The following is a 20,800-nucleotide window of genomic DNA, read 5'->3' on the forward strand; positions in this document are numbered from 1 at the left end:
CAGCATGGGGTGGAGGGGGGCGCCATGAGTGGGGAAGATGTGGGTCATCTTTCCGTGGACCTGAGCACCTGCCCAGCGCGGTGCCCTGTGTCCCAGCACCTGAGCCCAGTGTGCTTGCTTCCAGTCAGGGCGACTTGTTCCGCACTCGCGATGAGAAACAGAGCCCTGGACGGGTGTACGGCTATTTCCCGCCAAACTGTCAAAGCTGGTTTACCATTTCCGGAGACAAGGTATGGTGGCCCCCTTCCCTCCCCAGGGAAGCAGACACCACAGAGAAAGTTTCTCAGCTGGACTGTAGTGATTTACTGCGTTTCACAGGCAATGGGGAAACTGGGTACCTCCCTGTCTAGTGGCTACGTGATGCTGAACAGGACCCGGACCCAAGTGCTGCTGGTGGGGGCCCCGACTCAAGGTAGGTCGCCCGCCATGAAACGTCACTGTTTCATGAACAGCTGTGCCACTCCTTGACCGTGTCATATGGAGGGAAAGTTATGAGATCTGGAGGCAGACAGACCTGAGTTTGAACATTTATTTTTCTCATTAATAGCAACCTGGGTTACCTTGGGGGAAGTTACTTTTAAACTCCCTGAACGCAAAATACAGCTTATAGTATCCACATTCAGAGATCTGTTGAAAATCACACGTGAAAGTAACTTGGTGTGTTTTTAAAACTCCTATCCCACTGAGCTTGGAGACATAGCAAATTTTATAAACCAGTTCACCAGGAACAGGTCCACTTTGAGAGTTTATGTTAATAAAATAGTATTTTGTTTACTTTATGGGAAAGTTAAAAACAAAACAAACTAGCAAAAAAAAATGATTCCCTCCAAGAGTATAAAAGTGGATCATGCTTATTGTAGAAATTTGTGAAAATATAAGGAAATATATTTTCACACCTAATATTATATCTTGAGCATTTTCTCATATTAAGTATTCTAAAATATGATTTTTGATACCTGTATCACTTTTTTTTGCATATGTACATGCCAATGTTTACTGTCGGATGGCCCAGTCTTAAGGCTTTTAATACATACTATCAAATTATTTTTCAGAAAGATTTTTGTTTCATATAATGTATTTGAATAATAAGCAGAAGTGAATTGGGCAAAGGAATGGTTAAATGCTTCAATGCACAAGTTAAGTCAGCAAATTGTTATAAAGCTGTATCCTAACTCTACAATATTTTTTGTTTTTTTGTTTTTTTGCTTACACAGTCTAGGTAGTGTGACTCTTGGTTACAGAGTCTAGTTAAACTCCTGCAACACAAATTACTAATTTTGTCTCACCGTTGTTGGTGTCAGAGTGCTATGAATTAGAGCATCCCAAATTTTCTTAGTCTTGGCCCCTTTACTGCCTTAGTAATTTTCTCTGTTATAAAATACTGTATAAAACGTAAAACAGAAAGGTTAATTATATATATCATGATATATGTGATATATAAATGATGCTTTTTGAGACAGTTATATAAACTCACCTGCAGCTGTAAAAAAGAATAGGTCACGTTACATTTTATCCAGTTTTCCCCAATGGCATCTTGCAAACCATAACCAGTGTCACAACCGTGTTATCAATATAGATATAATCCACCAACCTTGTTCAGTTCCTCTTTTTACTTGTATTTTGCCCATGTAATTTGAGGGGTCCAGGGAAAATAAAAACCTGTTAAATTATCCAGAATTGCAGGTCAGTCATGGGGTCGCAGAGTCGGACACAACTGAGCAACTGAACTGAACAGAGCCTAAAGCCAAGCACAGGGCCTTTCTCAGCACGGGGCCCCGTGTGACTGAACAGGTTGCACACTGTGTGTTTCTGTCCTAACCGCTCCTTTGGGGCACTGGGCCACTTCCCAAACCCTGGCATCGGATCATCCTCATTTTGACCTGCACTGCTTTTCCAGTGGTGCCTGCATTTTATCGTGACAACCCGTTATGATAAAACTCCAATTTTGCAAAGATATGGCATCACTGAAAGGACTCTAGGGATCTGGTGTTGAAACTGTGACCTCCCCCAGCAGGTGGGTCATGTGGCATCAGACAGATGTCACTGTCTTACCGGCAAAAATTAAAGACAATTGCAATATACCCGTGAGTTCACCAAAATGTTTCAGTGTAGAGTTGGGGAATCACAGCTCTATGGACAGATTTGAGTGAAACGTGAAAAATCTGACCTCCTTGCAGGGCGAGTTCGAGTAAACGAATAATTAGAGTTAGGCCTATCCACCTCACTCTCTCCCCCCAGCCTCTGGCTCAGCAGGATCTCTGGGTCCGACTGTGGCCACGACACACAGCCGTTTAAATATTCAGTGGAGATTTTACGGTACTCATTAAAAGCTACAAAGTATTTGTGGTATGAAAAAGAATACTTGAAGGCAAGGTGGCGGTGAGACTGGGAACTCACTGCTGGTGAAATGTAAACTGATGTACTTTTTCTAGTAAGAGGTTTGGCAAAACGGCAAGAGCCTTAAAAATAATATTCATTCCCCAAATCCAATGCTAGATGGATCCCTTCTAAAAAATCTGTTCTCAGAAAATTAAATTTTATTTTAATAAAGGGGGAAGGATCATAATAATTCATAAATATCATTTATCATAGTATTAATTATAAAACCAAAACGTTGTAAAAGGAGTTTTGTAATCTGTAAAAAACCCCATTAAAATGTGTATGTATGTATGCTGCTGCTAAGCTGCTTCAGTCATGTCCGACTCTGTGCAACTCCATAGACGGCAGCCCACCAGGCTCCCCCGTCCCTGGGATTCTCCAGGCAAGAACACTGGAGTGGGTTGCCATTTCCTTCTCCAAGGAAATGTATGTATGTATATGTGCGTATATATCACTCTCCAGAAACAAATATATGCATTATATACATTTTCTTCCTCATACTCTTTTTGGGTGTTTTCCACACCTTTTGCAATGATCATATATAAAGTCTTGGCATTCACAAATCTGACATAGTTTCGCCTGTGTCACTGCAAGTCTGTGTCCCCGCTTTGTTCTTATGATGGTGGAAGCTCCTGTTCCGTGGTTTATTTCAGATGTCGTGTCTAAGGTAGCATTCCTGACCATGACCCTGCACCAAGGTGGGAGCACTCGGATGTATGAACTGACACCTGACTCGCAGCCTTCTCTGCTCAGCACCTTCAGTGGAAACCGCCGCTTCTCCCGATTTGGTGGCGTTCTGCACTTGAGCGACTTGGATAACGATGGCTTAGGTAGGAAAGGAACGGTGCCTCTGGCCAAGAAGATGGGTCCTCTGATAGGATGACCCCTGTTCTAGCCTCATAATGAATCAAGACCAGAGCCGGATGTACAAGAGTGAGCTGTGCTTCTGGAACACGGTGCCCTGAGAGCCACCCACATCAATGATGAAACAGGAAACAAAAGCCTCTGACTGTGCTGGAAAGAAATCAGTGTAGAGCAGTGAAGGACGCATTATCATTAGTGGGAGGCTGGGGGAGGATCCAGCAGCAGAACAATGGAAAGGATGACAGCAAGGAGTAAGACACTTCCTTCTGCTGCTTTTCATTGTTCACAGATGAAATCATCATAGCAGCCCCGCTGAGGATCACAGATGCAACTGCAGGACTGATGGGGGGAGAGGATGGCCGTGTTTATGTGTATAATGGCAAACGGATCGCCGTGGGTGACGTGACAGGCAAATGCAAATCATGGGTAACTCCATGTCCAGAAGAAAAGGTAAGTGATGTACGCAATTCCACACCAAACTGGGAAAGGACGGCTCCTTGCTGATGCCTTGGTAAACTATGTCCACTCTAGAACTCTCAGTTTCTTCTTGGACTCAGATGACCCATACCTCAGGTCAGAACACAATCACTTGCTTGAAAGCAGCCTGCTTTCCTGCAGTTCTGCAGTGCTTGCCCCCACAGCTGGAGTTCAGCTGATGTGGTGTCATGCCGGCTCCTGGTTAGGAGCCCACAGCAGGAAACAGGCCATGGCCACTGGAGTGTCATGAAGACTCCAGCTCTCTTTATTTCATCTTTCATGGCTTAAGTTCCCTGGACCTAAAACACTTGGCTGTTATTTTAAACTTAAAATTTAATTTTCAAATTGGAAAAAAGAAAGTTTATTGTAAAACTATTAGAAAATGCAGTACAAAGAAAATGAGTCTACCTAGAATTCCACTCTGCAGAGATGTCTAGTAACCTTTTGATGTGTATCCTGCTAGTATTTTTTTCTATGAACTTAATTACTACCATTTATTGTGCATTTACTCTCTCTGTGCCTGGGCTTCCCAGGTGGCAGTAGTGGTAAAGAATTTGCCTGCAGGAGACGTAGGTTTGATCCCTGGATCAGAAAGATCCCTCTGGAGGAGGGCATGGCAACCCGCTCCAGTATTCTTGCCTGGAGAATCCCATGGACTGGCAGGCTACAGTCAAAGAATTGGACAGGACTGAAAGTGGCAAAGAATTGGACAGGATTGAGTGAACTCCGGGAGTTGGTGATGGACAGGGAGACCTGGTGTGCTGCGATTCATGGGGTCGCAGAGTCGGACATGACTGAGGGACTGAACTGAAGCAACTTAGCATACGCACTTTGTGCCTAGCGCTTTATATAAACATATAAAATCTAATTCACATCAAAGTTATTAACTTGCTATTCTGTTCATTATAAAGAAACTGAAGATCAGAGCAGGAAATTGTTACAGGTCACACTGCTAGGGAATGGTAGAACAGGGACTTGAACCAAGAGCTGGTTCTGAAGCATACCCTTAAACTGTTACACTGTGTCTGTGTGTATATATTAATGGCTGTGATCCTATTGTACATGATTTTGTATACAATTTTATAATTTTATCTCATTTTACCTATCAACATAATAAGTCTTCTATGCTTTCTATATTCTTATACAGTATATCTACCAGATACCTAGCAGTTTATCTGTAGATAAACCGTTTAAGTGACTAGTCACTTAGTCTATTTCAAATTTTTGCTGTTATAGTAAGATAAATATTCACATAAACATATTTATACCTCTATTTTTCTGAGCTAAATTCCTGTAAGCAGAATTTCTGGTGACAAAGGGCTTCTCTAAGATGTAGAAATTTGAGTGAGTATAATTAAAATTGGTTTAAGAAAAAATCCATGAACAGCAATAACATTAACAATCTCCCTTTCTTATCACTCTTTCAGGCTCAATATGTACTAATTTCTCCTGAAGTAAGTATCTTCTAAAAAAAAAAAAATGCCCTTTCCTTTAAGTTGATAAAATCATATGGTATGTTTTCCAAGGCCATTAACAGACAGTGTGTTTCACAGGCAGGCTCAAGGTTTGGGAGCTCTGTGATCACTGTGAGGTCGAAGGAAAAGGTAAGTGCCAAGACTGTACAGCTTTGGTGTTTGATTTTTTTCTAAGTCTGGGATTTGGGAGTGATCTCATTTTGCATGTATTTTAGATTTTATTTGAGAAACAGGGTCTCACAAAAAAGAAAACACACAATCCCACCATTTTTTGGTGAAAGGTTCTCCTCACTACCCCTCCAATTTCATCCTGTACAACAGGGGTTGGCAAATTACAGCCTTTTGGCCAACTCTAGCTGGCTGCCTGTTTTTGTGTAATCCACAAACTAAAAATGTTTGACATGTTGAAATGATTGGAAAAGTGAAAATATTTTGTGACACAAGATATTTATAAGAATTCAAACTGCAGTGTCTCTAACAGGCTTTACTGGAATATAGATAGCCACATTCATTCTTTTCTCTTCCTCTGCTGCTGCTTGTTCAACAGTTGCTCAGTCGTGTCCGACTCTTTGCGACTCCATTGACTGCAGTCACCTCTGCTGCTGCTAAGTCACTTCAGTCGTGTCTGACTCTCTGCGACCCCATAGACGGCAGCCCACCAGGCTCTGCCGTACCTGGGATTCTCCAGGCAAGAGCACTGGACTGGGGTGCCATTGCCTTCTCCAGTTACCTCTGCTACTCTACCACAATTGCAGCTGACTGATGTACCATGAAGCCTAAAATATTATCCTGGTCCTTCACTGTAAAATTCTGCCAAACCTTGCCATATTGGCTAAGCATTGTTAATATATTTTGGTTCTTTAGGAATGAACCAAATATATACTAACAATATATTTGTTATATATTTGTTTCTTTTTGTATGACTTTAGAATAATTGTGCAAATATCTCTGCTGGCTAGATTCCTGGAAGACTACTAGGTCAAAGGGTATACACATTTTGAATTTTAATAGCCATGACACATTTAAAGGATTTTATAACATAACATACAGCTAAACCCATTGTACAGATCTGTGCTAGGCTACGGGAAAGAGACCAAGTGTCTGCTCTTGAGGAAAATTAAGATTTATTTAACATGTGGGAAGTTAAAATGCAAACAAGTATAGTAACAAATGCTAACTGGAAGTGTGAACTGTGGTATGAAAGGCTAGAGAAGCCGTCATAGATTTTTGAGTATAGAACCATATCTGCAGGGCTTGGTAGGGGCTGTGGCTTGGACTTGTAAGCACTGTGGTAAAACTGCCCTCTACTGGCCAACAGTTCAGTTAGCCCTTTAACTCATTTACAGGCAAGCTTAACCACAACAAAAGAGATGGATTATAAATTTATGGGGGGCTTCTCAAAAGATAAGATCTTAAGAATATCATAAATTTGGTTTGCATTTTAAATTTTATCCACTTTCCAAGAATCAGACGTTACTAAGAACCCATGAATCGTATACAAATAATGAACCACTGTTTATACCAACTGAAGGGGGTAGTGTAGATCATCTAAAAGTAATTTTATTCCTTTCTGTTTAACACTGCAAATTCATCTTCCTAATTATAGTTCACAAGTCAATATTAAAATTAACTCCACTTTCCCAACACATACCTGAGGCTGGGGGCCCTGAAGAACTTTTGAGTGTGAAGATAAATCAAAGGTTATGTATGTTTTAAAAATGGAGACAATCTGAGGATGATGAGTGGGTGGCCTCTCATGAGTAAAAGTTATGATTTTGAAGACTCCTCTCTTCCTTTCTCTGTGTGAGCAGTAAGTAACCAACTAGAATTAGGAGGACCACTTACCTCTGTGGTATTGCCACTGTGTTTCTGAAACCTCCAGTGGGGCTGCCTTCAGCCAGCCTGCCAGCCCTGGTGGAACAGTGTTGTACAAAGAAACCTGAGACATGGACCCTGCCCCCCAGGTGCTTAGAATCTAAGTGGAAAAATGAAACATGCCCATGAGACCATTCAGGCCCATTTATGATGACCCAAGTCCAACGGCAGTCAGAGATCAGTGGGAATCGGCTGGGGGAGTCGGGGAAGGCCTTGCAGCACCCCTGGGGCCTGAGTGGATCTGGAAATCAGAGTAGGCTGACTGGGCAGAGAGAGGGCAAGAGCAGGGGAAAACTTGATTTTAGGAATGAAGATGGGTTTACAGGAGGCAGCTTGTGGCCAAACTACAGATGTATCTAGTAAATGAGCAATTCCACAAGTAAGAATTTACAGCTTTTTTCTTCCCCTCTTAATCGACACTGTGATATTTAAAAAGATACACACAAAGGGTTATGCATACTACCCGACACGTCTGGATTCCATTGGGAGGTTTCAAAATTAAGTCAGTGAAAAACTTCACAGGTTTGCTCACTGTATGGTCACACCCTGCTCTACCCATCAGTCAGTCTGATCAGCCACACCTCACCTCATCAGCCATGGTCCAGAAACACTCTCGGTAGTTTCAAAACTAAAATCCACTTCCAAAAATGTTTAAAAACTTGTATAAGCTTTGAAGGCAACTTTGAAAGCAGCAGGGGCAGATGTGGTGTGAACACACTGACAAGGCCAGATTACTCCAGGTCTGCCGTCTACACTGCACCACAGCTAGGATGCTGGAACAGACGTGAACAGACGCACACAGATGCACTTTTCCCTTGTGTACCTGAGAAGGAACTAGCGAGAACTTCTTCCTCCATCTGTGGTTTTGTGAACCTACAGAGCTGAGAAAGAAGGTATTTAAACCCAGGGAAAGAGGCCTTTAAGCTCAAGCCCTTGTGTCTTGCCAATGTCTACCTTTATTCTAGCTCAGAGCATAACATGATGCCTGAACTACAGCAGGAATGAGACACAGGTTGTGAATGAATCCTGTTTTGTGTCTCCTACAGAATCAAGTCGTCATTGCTGCTGGAAGGAGTTCTCTGGGAGCCCGACTCTCTGGGGTGCTTCACATCTATAGCCTTGGCCAAGATTAAAGGTTTCACTCCATTTTCCTCACCTGTCCCCCTCTCTCATGCTGAGTCATCTTCCGGGTGAGCATTCTGGGGGACAAACTGGCGTATCGAGAGGAGCCCTGGTAGACCTTACGACAGGTGGGGGCTCCTGGGGGTGGAGACACACACACAGGCTGGCTGCCCACAGGCCACAGGAAGTGTCGGCAGCATCCGAAGGATGTGACGGTGCTCTGGTTATGTGTGTCCCTTTGCAAAGCTTGTTTCCTGTGCACCTGAACTTAATTCCTAACTGCCTTCCTGTGCTCAGACCTGCTGCACAACCTGTTTCCTCTTCCACTTGAGCACCTGTGTCTTTCTGATGCCTTGAAAGGCCTGTCTCTAGTTATCTTAGGAAAAGCTCTGTAGCACAATTCTTGCTAAAAATGCCCTCTTAAAACTGGTGACTCATTCCAGAGTGAAACAGAAAGCACAGCACACAGGAAAAAAAGCAGGAGGAGAAAGAGAACCAGGAGAAAAGTATGGGGGGTGAGGCATAACCTCACAACTCCAAAATCATGTTGTAAATGATATGGTCCTTTCTTATGAGGACTATTGTATTTTCAGTGTTTCATACAGTGAAGGACATATATAAGAAGTGAAATGTCACCTGACTGTGCCCTCAGATGCTTTTGGAGAAATGATTGTGCTAACAGCCGATGCACCTAATGATCTTCTGCTATCTGAAGTCATCTCAGGAAGCCTCAGGCAGCGGGAGGCTGCCACAAGCCTCACCAACAGAACCAGAACAGGAAGGAGAGAGCTCTGTCTTGAGCTGAAGGTGACTGTGCAGGACCAAGAGGAGTGAGGCAGGCTTGGCCTCCCTACTTCCTGGGCTGGTCTCAGTGGAGCAGGCCTCATCTGCCAGGCCTGGAGGGTGGCATGTTGAAGGGAAAGGAATGGACCACAGGATTTCAGCTTCACTAAAAATCTGCGGGCACTGTTATCCGTAAACTGTTAACTAGCTGATTCTCTATCAGGGTAGAACCTCTTCTTCGGACACTAATGAAAAGATACTAAAACCAGGAAAAAATTAAAATGACCGAGCCCTTCTCTTAGCTTCTCTTGGGGCAGTAAAGAGACTGGTCAAAGGACACAGGGTTTTGGCTGGAGTAAAGTTGAATCCAAAATCAAAGGAAAAACCAGCAGAATTACAATTGTGAGGATATAGTGAGTGTGTATATAAGAGAACAGCAGCATAACCAGACTCATACCTAGACAGGACCTCTGGCTCACTCCCAGGACATCTCATCTTTCTGAAAGAGGTATACCAGCTGCATGGTTCCCTATGGCCCAGCACAAAGCACACACAAACACCATTTGCTTTTCGGTTAACAACTCTTGGCTGCTCAACCTATTTGAAGAATTGTTTTTATTAAAGTTTATTTTTAGGGGACCAGAAACACCTTACTCATATGCCCTTATTCTGAGTGAAGACCAAACTGATGTTCAGTAAAGGCATGCTCTCGTACTGTGTCTCTTCTTTTAGAAGGATGCCTACCTTTATCAGGCTTCTGCTAAACAAAGTGTTATGCTTTACTAAATGATTGGGCCAGTGTTTAAACATGATTATTCTTTACCTGAGGAGTTATATTTTTCTTAATGCCTAAACATAACAGCAACCAGCAAGAGGAGACGGTTAAAATTTACTAAGTTAGAAGCAGATCTTCATATAGGATATTTAACCATGCTAACCCATATCAAGAAGTATCCTACTGCATATATGGAAAATATGTAAAAACCTGGCATACAGGAAAAAAAATCTAATATCCAACAGACTAATGTATTATCTTAACAGGTGGATTAAGTTTCCATTCTACACTAAATTTACTGTAATTCTAAGCACTGGTTCTGACTTCAGTTCAGTTGCTCAGTCATGTCTGACTCATTGTGACCCCATGGACTGCAGCACACCAGGCCTCCCTGTCCATCACCAACTCCTGGAGTTTACTCAAACTCATGTCCATTGAGTCAGTGATGCCATCCAACCATCTTGTCCTCTGTTGTCCCCTTCTCCTCCTGTCCTCAATCTCTCCCAGCATCAGGATCTTTTCAAATGAGTCAGCTCTTTACATCAGGTGGCCAAAGTATTGGAGTTTCAGTTTCAACATCAGCATCAGTCCTTCCAACGAACATCCAAGACTGATCTCCTTTAAGATGGACTGGTTGGATCTCCTTGCAGTCCGAGGGACTCCCAAGAGTCTTCTCCAACACCACAGTTCAAAAGCATCAAGTGATGCATTTGGATTGATTCTGACATACTTAATACTTTATAGGGTTTAAATCTCTCAGGAACACAAATCTGAATTTATGCAACAATTCAAAATTACCTTTATGATATCAGAACACATTTACATATTTGCAATTTTTGTCTATTACCTGTATATGCAAAGGCTGTCTTACAGGCTTCAAGACTGGAATTGATTTATGCCTTTGTATCACAGACCTAGGGAGATTTGAAGTGAGTCTGGGAATAAACTCAGGTCTCTCAATTCCCTAGTCCATGCTCCAACTACGTAACTATTACTAAAGAAATGACAGTAAATCCTGAATTTAAAGTGAGTTTAATATTTAATGTTAATTTTCCAAAACATAATGCTGTGTACAAATCATGCAATAACTCACCGAAATATATGGCTTTTTAATGATTATTTAGTGGTTATCAGTCTATCAAGAGTAAAGCAAGTATTAATAGTATCTTAAAATGACACCTATTTTTGCTACACTTTCTTAGAGGTCTTACAATGACAACAGGTTAAGAATATCATTCCCTGTACACGTTAAAGAGCATACGATTGCCTGCCTTCTCATAACTGAATATTTGGTATTCTTTCACCTTATTTACAAATAATTTATATACTCTATTTAAATTCAATATTTAACACAACTTTTTTCTTTTTGGCATAGGCTGTTTTATTATTTGATAGATAGCAGGCTGCTTCTTACATTAAAGAGCTATCACCTGAAAGGTCGGGCAAGGTTGGGCGTGTTGAGGCATGCCCCGGAAAAGTGCCGCAGACAAGTCCCGGAGGCAGGCCGACAACCAAGCTGTCCAATCAGGTGCCGACATGGAGCCCTTGGACACCAACCACCGCTGAGCCCGCGCTTTCTTCCTTATATGGGAGCCCGGCCCTGGCTATAAAACCTTTCCCCACCCCTCATACCTCGCAGACTCCCTTTGCTTCCTTGCTCACCCGCCCCCCGGGAGTTCTGCCCGAGAGCGACCGCCCAATAAAGGCTCTGATCAACAGTCCATAGAGGGAGCTCTTTCTTCCCGGGGCGTTTCTTACATCACCAAAGCAGAGGCAGCCGACATCTAGAAAGTAACTTGACTGAACCATGTTCAGAACTTTATAAACCTTTAGTACCCTCCCTGTATCATCCTTGTGAGGTAGTTGCATTTATTTCCCCTTTTACTGATGAGACACTGACTCAAAATTATTTTAGCCAAGCCCTCAAATGATGTTACTTAGCTAAGTAACATCAGGAAGAAAAGACCAAAATTCTATCCCGTACCTGACCTTAAACAAAATGACATTTTGCCTCTTGGACTTCCAAGTTTTCATCACAGTTAAGTAATATTTATTAATATTACCTATTTTACAGTGATAACCTGAAGATCAAAAACAACATAGTGCTCTGAGGTATACCAAAGAAGAGTGCCCTGTGAAATATATTGTCAAAGATACTATATCTTAGAAATCAAACAGATGTATGATGGTATTCACATTCCACAGCCACACCGTAAGGCATGCTCCAAGACAAGCCCAGCGTGTTTCATGCTCTTCTAATGTCCTTTCATAACCACACATGGAACTGGGAAACTTCATTTGTTCTCCTTCAGATCAGCAACTGGAAAAAGCATTTTAATTCATTTTTACCCACCTGGTAAATGGACTCTATTTACTAATTTTGTAGTGCAAGAGCTGCTTTAGACTCTAGAATTGTCTATTTATGTTACTTTTGGAGATAAATATAACTGTAATGTTCTACTGTGTAACTTTTTAACCTCCAGAAAATATAAAAAACATAGAAGATATCAGGTAGCATAGGTGCTTGAGACCTAGAAATATTAGCCATTTAACTCAACTCTGTGAAAATAAAAAGGTAACACAATTTAAAAATTTACCCTCTTGTTTTAGGAAGCCCACAAGTCAGCCTCTCGGGTGTAGCCAAACAGATGAAAAATGTGCAGCCTAGTTAATCTTGCTACACATTTTCCTTTTTGGTGTGACATGTGTCCTAAAAACCAAGGAATGGTCAAAACAGCTATAAAACAGTAACAGAATGGAAATACTTTCAACTATTTCCAAAAGCTTTAATTATAGTCAAGCAAAGAAAGATAGTTTCATAGGTTGAGGAAGTAAAAATTCTGAATAATTGGAACCTATACAAAGCTAATATTGACATCTCATTTCCTTTTTGTATTCCTTATATAAAAACGGGCAGGGACTTCCTTGGCAGTGAAGGGCTTGAAATGCCACACTTCCACTGAAGGGGGCGTGGGAGCTATGTTCCCACGGGAGCTGGTTCCCCTGGTCAGGGACCTGAAAGCCTGCATGCGGCCAGAAAGTAGGAGAAGGAAAGGCGGGGGTGGGGCGCAAACATTAGAGAACACAGTTATGTCAGAGACTGGTTTAAAGTTTAAGGTTAATGTATATTATGCTAGCTTTTTAGTCACCTGAGAGGAAATTCACAAGAACATGATTCCTTACAGGAAGAACTGTGGTTACCTAATCTCACAACTATGGGTTTGGCAAGTTTCCCGGCTTCATTTGGCATGAGGTTGCAGTTTTGTTAACGTGTATAAATTAAATAAAATCAATACCACAATCTAATCCTGGATTAAGTTAATCTCTCCATGTCTTACATCTATAAAAACAGCCTTTTAAGTTTGTAGGAAATAGAATTTTGGCCTTTTACAAAGCAAGCACGAAAATACAATTAAGTTCCAGTACTATGACTGCCATAATATTTTTATCATCAGACATTATAATTTAAGTGTCAGTGATTTTCTTTCAAGTCTGACTCCATAAAATAATAAAAAGATACTAGAATTTCCCTGTGACTACCATAAAAAAAATTGTTCAGTTTCCATCAGGTTATTCCTAACGATTTGTTAGGATACTCCTGCTTGATCCAAGTCCATCCGGCCTGAAGCTGTGTTTCATTTCTAGCCTTCTGTTGGCCTGCAGTGTCTTCTTAGGTAAAGAGGCCATCTAAATAAAAGCAGAAAAAATTCATAATTTTAGTTGTGTGGGTTTAAAAGAAAAACCACCAGTAAAAACGATACATTAACCACTAAATGAGGGAAGGACTGCCGGCCATGTATCAATGTCCTGAGTACTTGCTCCAGGGGTATAAACTACAAGTAGAAGGCTATGAAAAAGAGATAAACTGTATCTTTTCCTAACACGGTAAGTGTTGTCTACATTTCAATTTTGGTTATGACAAAATGTGCACCAAAATTACTAACAGCTGTCTAAATGTACAATGCCTGTCACAGCATTCCACCAAAATCAACTTCTAACTTACTTACTCTGCCACTGCTTTCCACATAACATCTAATTCTCCTTTTAACTACATGAAGCAGGTGGCACTGACTTAAGTGGGAAAGCTGGGCGAGGCTTAAAGAAATTAAAAAACCTGCTCAGTGTCTCAAAGCCTGTGACCACTTAAGCCCAGGCCGCAGGACTTCAGGCTGGGGACTGCAGCCCCTCTGCGGTACTGCACTGAGTCTGACCCTTCATACCAGAGGAGGCAGGGGTGCTTCCAGCTGTCGTCCGAGGAATGACAGCAAGCGCCTCCAGATGAGGCCGCTTCCCATAAACATAATTCCTGTGATCAGCCAGAACACTCTATGGTCCTAGAAGAGAATACAGTCAATTTCAACCACAAAGGCTAGGTTCCTTCGTGATAAAATTTCCCGAACTTGTCATTGCGCAAGAGTTTAAAAGGAATTTTCAAACTCTGTGCTGCTCTTTCCAATAGGAACTAAGAACAAGTGCCTAAGAGCACTCAGAGACCAAGAGTCAAAACATAAACTGGAAGGAAAACATGATTTAAGAGTATTTTATGATCATCAATGAACCAATATAACTGCTTTTACTCTGTGTTTCCTTCCAGTCTTTGTTTCCATTCACACAGATTTTAATATATAGGACATCCAACTTAAAATTTCTGCTTATGGCCACCCTTGCTGAACTGTGAGGTATCCTGGCCTTACAGCACCTCAGAGTATTTTAAATTTTCAAGGAAAACACAAGTGTTATCTGTGCAACATGATGACAACTGCTACTCTTAAACTGTTTTTCAGAACAGAAACTCTTAGGTAACACGACAGAAACTCTAATATAATAAAAGAAACTTTTGGTCTTGGATGCTGTGAAACAATAGTTGTTGCTGTTCAGTCACGTCCAACTCTCTTGCAACCCCATGGACTGTAGCCCACCAGGCTCCTCTGTCCATAGGACTTCCCAAGCAACAATACTGGAGTGGGTTGCCATTTCCTTCTCCAGGGGATCTTCCAACCCACGGATCAAACCTGCGTCTCCTACATTGGCAGGGGGATTTTTTTTTACCACTGAGCCACCAGGGAAGCCCCAAACACTAAAAGCATCATGAACCAAGAAAGTCTGGAAACCTCAAAGTTATAGTAAACATTTTCCCTCTCATTTTCTTTCTTTGTGGCCATGCAACATGGCCTGTAGGATCTTAGTTTCTCTGCCCAGATCTTGAACTGGGTCCTGGGCAGTGGAAGCTCAGAGTCCTAACCATTGGACTGCGAAGGAATTCCCATGTCATTTTCAAAATTGTATCTTTTGCAGTGCTGTGCTTTCAAGTTCATGTGTGAATATACAGAATCACAGAATTTAATCTCCCACATGTTAGGAGCCTCAGCTATAGAAATGCCATCATTTATTATCAACAATGGCTTGGTCTTCAATGACTGGGAGCCCAGTTTCCTCCAAGATAGCCATTGCATAAATGACCAATAACCACTGATGGAAATTCAAGCCATATATGATGCAGAAATCTGCTTCCTTTTAACATGAAGTTAGATATCATTTATCAAGAAGACAAGTGCTAATGTCAGTTAACTGCCTGGATGAATACAATTCCAGTTATTCTAAAAAAGACCCTAATTTATTAAGTAAAAATTATGTTCCAATAAGATTTAGCATACCCAGATTACTGTTCTTTCCTGTAGACTGGTTCTGTAATGCCCTATAAATGAAGTCTGGGATGGCTAAAATATGATGAACTTGAGAGGTAAGTAATTTAAAAATTCCATGTGTCATTAAAACATACACAGAGCAGAGTGTGAGACCTCTAGGAAATTAAGGGAGGGGAATGTGTCTGAAAGTTGGATTTTCAGTGTCCCCCCACCCCACTGCTTTGGGTATTCCCTATAGTATTACGGCACGCTTAAGTACCTATGTTTTGAGCTCTTCATCTCCACCGTCTAGCCTATCTACTCCTTAGAAATAAGACACCTACAGCATCCTGGTATGCCAAAGGCTACTAAAAAAGCCCTAAACTGATGGGGACATGTCAAAAGTACTTAGAAGATGGTATGAAAGGAACAATTTGAATATCAAGATAAATAATGAGGGCAGTGTGACAGATTGTAACTCACTGATTAAATAAGATCCCATGAGTCCATACTGACACAAATGAATAAATAATTGGGAGAGAAGGAAGGCTCTGACAAAGAACAAGAGCAGGAAGAATGATGGAATTAGCAATGACCATGTGGTAATCATCCCTATAGTATCTGATTCAGGCATGAAGCATTTTTTGGATCAACAGCAGATACTAAAACTAGAGGGCGCAAATATTAAAGAGATGCACAAAACTACAACTAGGTGCCATCCTGCACTGGTCAGAATGGCCACATTAAAAACTGTACAATTAGCAAATGCTGGAAAGGGTATGGAGAAAAGGGAACCCTCCTACACTGCTGGAGGAGTGTAAGCTGGTGCAGCCTCTATGGAAATCAGGAGGGCAGTTCCTTAAAAAACTAAAAGCAGAACTGCCATATGATGCAGAAATCCCACTCCGTGGCATATATCCAGAGAAAACCATAATTCAGAAAGACACACGCACCCCAGTGTTCACTGCAGCACTACTCATGACAGCCACAAGACATGAAAACAAGCCGAGTGTCCACGGACCCGTGACTGGACAAAGACGTGGCGCCTACATACAGTGGAGTACTACTCAACCACAAAAAGAGTGAAGTAACGCCACCTGCAGCAACACAGATGGACCCAGAGATTACCACACGAAGTCAGAAAGAGAAAGACATGATGTCACTGACATGTGGAATCTGAACTACGACACAAATGAGCCTGTCTACAAAACACAGAGAACAGGCTTGCGGTTGCCAGGGGATTTGGGGGAGAGAGGGAGTGGGAGTTTCGGGTTAGCAGATTTAAACTATTATGTACAGAACGGATAACAAGGTTCTACTGTACAGCACAGAAAACTGCATTCAATATCCTATTACAAACCACAATGGAAAAGAATATTAAAAAATGTATTATATGGATAACTGAATCACTTTGCTGTAGAGCAGAAATTAACACAATCAACTATATTTAATTAAAAAAAAAAAACTAGAGGGTGCAAATTTGATGAATGGCAGGGTTCTTAGAAGCTACTTAATTCCACAGAGAAAGTAACTTCATAGGACAGCAAATTAGCAGACACCACCTTAACCAAATGATCAGAGTTAGTATCACCAGCAATGAGAAAAACTGACATCGAGGGTCTCCTGATGGGATTCAATGTGAAGAACACTGATAAAAATGTGTCACAATCAGAACCTAGCAATGAAGAGTAACCAGGAGCCAAGCAACTGACCTACATTCTTCGTAAGCATCAAGGCCATAAAGACAAAGTTTGAAAAACTGGCCTAGATTAAAGGAACCTAAGGAGACACAATAACTATTAATACACGCAACACACGATTTAAGATTTTCTATGAGGTAAAGGCTCTACTGTGCTAAGTGGTGAAACCTGACCAGGGTCCACAGATCAGAAGAAGTGTTGTTTCAACGCTCTTTTCTGATTTTCACAAGTGAGCTGTGGTTATGTAAGAGAATGTCAGTGTTTTTAGAAAATATATACTGAAATATCTAGACATCGGGAGTTTCGTATTTGTTGTTTATTCTCAAATGATTTAGGAAAAACTATATATATACTGACAGAATGATAAGCACGATAAAATGTTGCTGTTTGAAGAATCTGCGTAAAGGCTGTATGGGAATTCTTTTACTATGCTTGAAATAGTTTGATATTATCTTAAAAAAGAAACTATCAGAAAGGAAGTTCTAAAAATTCTTCTAAAAAATTAACAACAACAACAACAGGCATTTAGAAACAAATATTAGAGTGAGTAAGATGGAGGTAGCTTGCAGAAAGAGCGTGTACATAAACGAAATGACTTGGGAGAAGGACAGGAACTCATACAGAGTTACACAGTCACGAGCTGGGAAACTGGCAAAGGTCTTCGGAAGGACCTTCTGAGGATGTCCAGGGCTGGTTTATGTCGCACAAGATAGTTCGGTAACTACGGACTTTTTATTAGATTTGGGATTAAAAGCCTCTAAGAGATTCCCATCACACTTAGAATAAGCCTGAACGCTTACCAAGCTCCAAATCAACATGCTCTCCCTCTTCTGACCTTCTGACCTCTCACTACCATTTTCCTTCCACTTGACACCCCTCCTCTGACCACTCTGGCCTTCCTGCTGCCCCTTCAACAAGCTCGGTGCACCCTTGCCTCAGTCTTCACATGTGTGGTTCCCTCTGCTTAGGTCACCCTTTCTCCCAGGTCATTCCACGTTCTCTTTTCATTCAGGCTCTGCTCTAGGGTCACCTTCACAACCACGCTATCTCTACAATGCCCCTTGTCTCTCCTCCTGCCAACAGTCTCTCTCCCTCTACCTAGCTTTAATTTTCTTTATGCTTCAGTTCAGTCACTCAGTCATGTTTGACTCTTTGCGACCGCATGGACTATAGCACGCCAGGCCTCCTTGTCCATCACCAACTCCTGGAGGTTGCTCAAACTCATGTCCATTGAGTCGGTGATGTCATCCAACCATTGCATCCTGTTGTCCCCTTCTCCTCCTGCCTTCACTCTTTTCTAGCATCAGGGTCTTTTCCAAAGAGTCAGTTCTTTGCATCAGATGGCCAAAGTATTGGCCAAAGCATCAGTCCTTCCAATGAATATTCAGGACTGACTTCCTTTAGAAAATTTTCTTTATGGTACTGATCACCTAACCTACCACGGATCTGTTTCTTCTCTCTCCCCCACTGAAACAGACTCTATAAGGGCAGGGATTCACTGCTATACCCCCACAGCTAAAAGCAGTGTTTAGTGTGTAACAGGCACCAAACATCATATCTGTAAGATGAATGAATCAATGTACTGCATTTACTTTCCTTTCACATCTTATAAGGAGGTGACGAACACTGCTGCAGGGAGCTTATGATCTTTTTCAGGTGTGTGAGTGAAAGTTGTTCAGCAGAGTCCATGGAATTCTCCAGGCCAGAATACTGAAGTTGGTAGCCGTTCCCTTCTCCAGGGGATCTTCCCAACCCAGGGATCAAACCCAGGTCTCCTGCACTGCAGGCAGATTCTTTACCAGTTGAGCCACCTATGATCTTTTGCAGACAAGCAATTCCAAGTCTGAGGATCATGGCAAAGGGAAGTGTAGGGTTATTTTGGCATAAATAACTAGAAGAGTAATTTTACTCAGGTGGGCTGGGGGTGCAGTCAGTGAAGAGTCTCCTTGGAAATAACACAACAGTTGAAATCTGGGAGAGAAATAGACATTAACTAGGCAAAAAAAAAAAGAGGGGATTCCCTGGTAGCTCAGTGGTAAAGAATCCTCCTGCCAACGTGGAAGATGCAAGCTCAATCCCTGGGTCAGGAAGATCCCCTGGAGAAGGAAATGGCAATCCACACCAGTATTCTTGTCTGCGAAATTCCATGGACAGAAGAGCCTGGTAGGCTACAATCCATGGGGTTGCAAAAAAGTCGTACATGAGTTAGCAACTATAGACCAGACCAGGCAAAAAAAGCTGGGAGGTAAGAAGAGATGTGTGGAAGCAGTGTGAAAATACTGATGAATCAACGGACAGTGAGGACAAGATGGCTGCAGACAAGATGGGGATATGGGCACAGCAGGCCAGGAAAGCCTTACAGGCCAGGGAGTTTCTATCTTAAGGACAATCAATACCACGTCCGCCGCACCTGAATAGTTTTACACAGAAGAGTGACCATTAGAACTGCTTCTTTTAAAGACCACTTTTTAAAAGGGACCACTTTAAAACAGACATAGAGAACACACCTATTAATCAGGATACAGAATTCAGCACCAGAGTGTGCCTGCTGAACGTAAATGCAAATTCATTTCTAAAGAAATTTCACAGTAGGTGCTCACGTTAGCACCACATACACTAAAATTGGAACAACAGAGAAGATTAGCATGGCCCCTGTGCAAGGATAACATGCAACTTTGTGAAGCATTCCATATTTTTCTAAAACAGAAATATAGACCAATGGAACAAGATAGAAAGCCCAGAAATAAACCCATGCACCTATGGGTACCTTATTTCTGACAGAGGAGGCAAGAATATACAATGGGGCAAAGACAGCCTCTTTAATAAATGGTGCTGGGAAAACTGGACAGCTACATGGAAAAGAATGAAATCAGAACACTTCTTAACACCATACACAAAGATAAACTCAAAATGGAGTAAAGACCTAAATGTAAGACCAGAAACTATAAAACTCTTAGAGGAAAACATAGGCAGACCATTCTATGACATAAATCAAAGCAAGATCCTGTGACCCACCTCCTAGAGTAACGGAAATAAAAACAAAAGTAAACAAGTGGGACCTGATAAAACTTAAAAGCTTTTGCACAGCAAAGGAAGCTGTAAGCAAGGTGAAAAGACAACCCTCAGAATGGGAGAAAATAATAGCAAATGAAACAACTGACAAAGGATTAATTTCCAAAATATACAAGCAGCTCATACAACTCAATATCAGAAAAACAAACCAATAAAAAAGTGGGAAAAAGACCTAAACAGACATTTCTCCAGATGACATACAGATGGCTAACAAACACATGAAAAGATGCTCAACATTGCTTATTAGAGAAATGCAAATCAAAACTACAATGAGATATCACCTCACACTGGTCAGAATGGCCATCATCAAAAAGTCTACAAAAAATAAATGCTGGAGAAGGTGTGGAGAAAAGGGAATGCTCTTGCACTGTTGGCAGGGAATGTAAACTGATACAGCCACTATGGAAGACGGTATGGAGATTCCTTAAAAATCTAGGAATAAAACTACCATATGACCCAGCAATCCCACTCCTAGGCATATACCCTGAGGAAACCAAAACTGAACAAGACACATGTACCCCAATGTTCACTGCAGCACTATTTACAATAGCCAGAACATGAAAGAAACCTAGATGTCCACTGAATCAAAGCATGCAACTGCATGGCACATTGCCTGACACATAAGTAAAAAAAAAAAAATCCCTCATTAACACT

The 20,800-nt window shown here is 41.6% G+C and overlaps 2 protein-coding genes and 1 non-coding gene across 22 annotated transcripts in view; 2 read left to right on the top strand and 1 right to left on the bottom strand.

The window, feature by feature from the left end:
• The window catches only part of GPLD1 (glycosylphosphatidylinositol specific phospholipase D1), a 67,918-nt gene extending 54,862 nt beyond the window's left edge, over nucleotides 1-13,056 (top strand). For 4 of the 18 annotated variants that reach the window (XM_069563819.1, XM_069563808.1, XM_069563811.1 and 1 more), the window contains 8 exons: nucleotides 125-230; nucleotides 319-412; nucleotides 3,033-3,209; nucleotides 3,533-3,693; nucleotides 5,148-5,174; nucleotides 5,274-5,324; nucleotides 8,117-8,205; nucleotides 8,786-10,869. In XM_069563819.1, coding sequence (XP_069419920.1) covers nucleotides 125-230; nucleotides 319-412; nucleotides 3,033-3,209; nucleotides 3,533-3,693; nucleotides 5,148-5,174; nucleotides 5,274-5,324; nucleotides 8,117-8,203 — 703 coding nt within the window. In that variant the 3' untranslated portion in view covers nucleotides 8,204-8,205; nucleotides 8,786-10,869. Of the gene's footprint in view, nucleotides 1-124; nucleotides 231-318; nucleotides 413-3,032; nucleotides 3,210-3,532; nucleotides 3,694-5,147; nucleotides 5,175-5,273; nucleotides 5,325-8,116; nucleotides 8,261-8,785; nucleotides 10,870-11,125; nucleotides 11,472-11,824 lie in introns of those variants that run through there. The other 14 variants (XR_011251308.1, XR_011251306.1, XR_011251309.1 and 11 more) reach the window with 5 other exon arrangements.
• MRS2 (magnesium transporter MRS2) overlaps nucleotides 10,771-20,800 on the bottom strand; it is a 34,125-nt gene continuing 24,095 nt past the window's right edge. Inside the window, exons 10-12 of one of the 3 annotated variants that reach the window (XM_069563825.1) lie at nucleotides 13,971-14,084; nucleotides 13,291-13,437; nucleotides 10,771-12,070 (exon numbers count right to left, since the gene is read on the bottom strand). In XM_069563825.1, coding sequence (XP_069419926.1) covers nucleotides 13,327-13,437; nucleotides 13,971-14,084 — 225 coding nt within the window. In that variant the 3' untranslated portion in view covers nucleotides 10,771-12,070; nucleotides 13,291-13,326. Of the gene's footprint in view, nucleotides 13,438-13,970; nucleotides 14,085-20,800 lie in introns of all 3 variants that reach the window. The other 2 variants (XM_069563824.1, XM_069563826.1) reach the window with 2 other exon arrangements.
• On the top strand, nucleotides 19,667-19,771 carry LOC138426117 (U6 spliceosomal RNA). Its single transcript, XR_011251541.1, has one exon. It is a non-coding gene; the product is annotated as a U6 spliceosomal RNA (small nuclear RNA).

This window comes from Ovis canadensis, chromosome 20, assembly GCF_042477335.2.
Source record: "Ovis canadensis isolate MfBH-ARS-UI-01 breed Bighorn chromosome 20, ARS-UI_OviCan_v2, whole genome shotgun sequence".
NCBI lineage: Eukaryota > Metazoa > Chordata > Mammalia > Artiodactyla > Bovidae > Ovis > Ovis canadensis.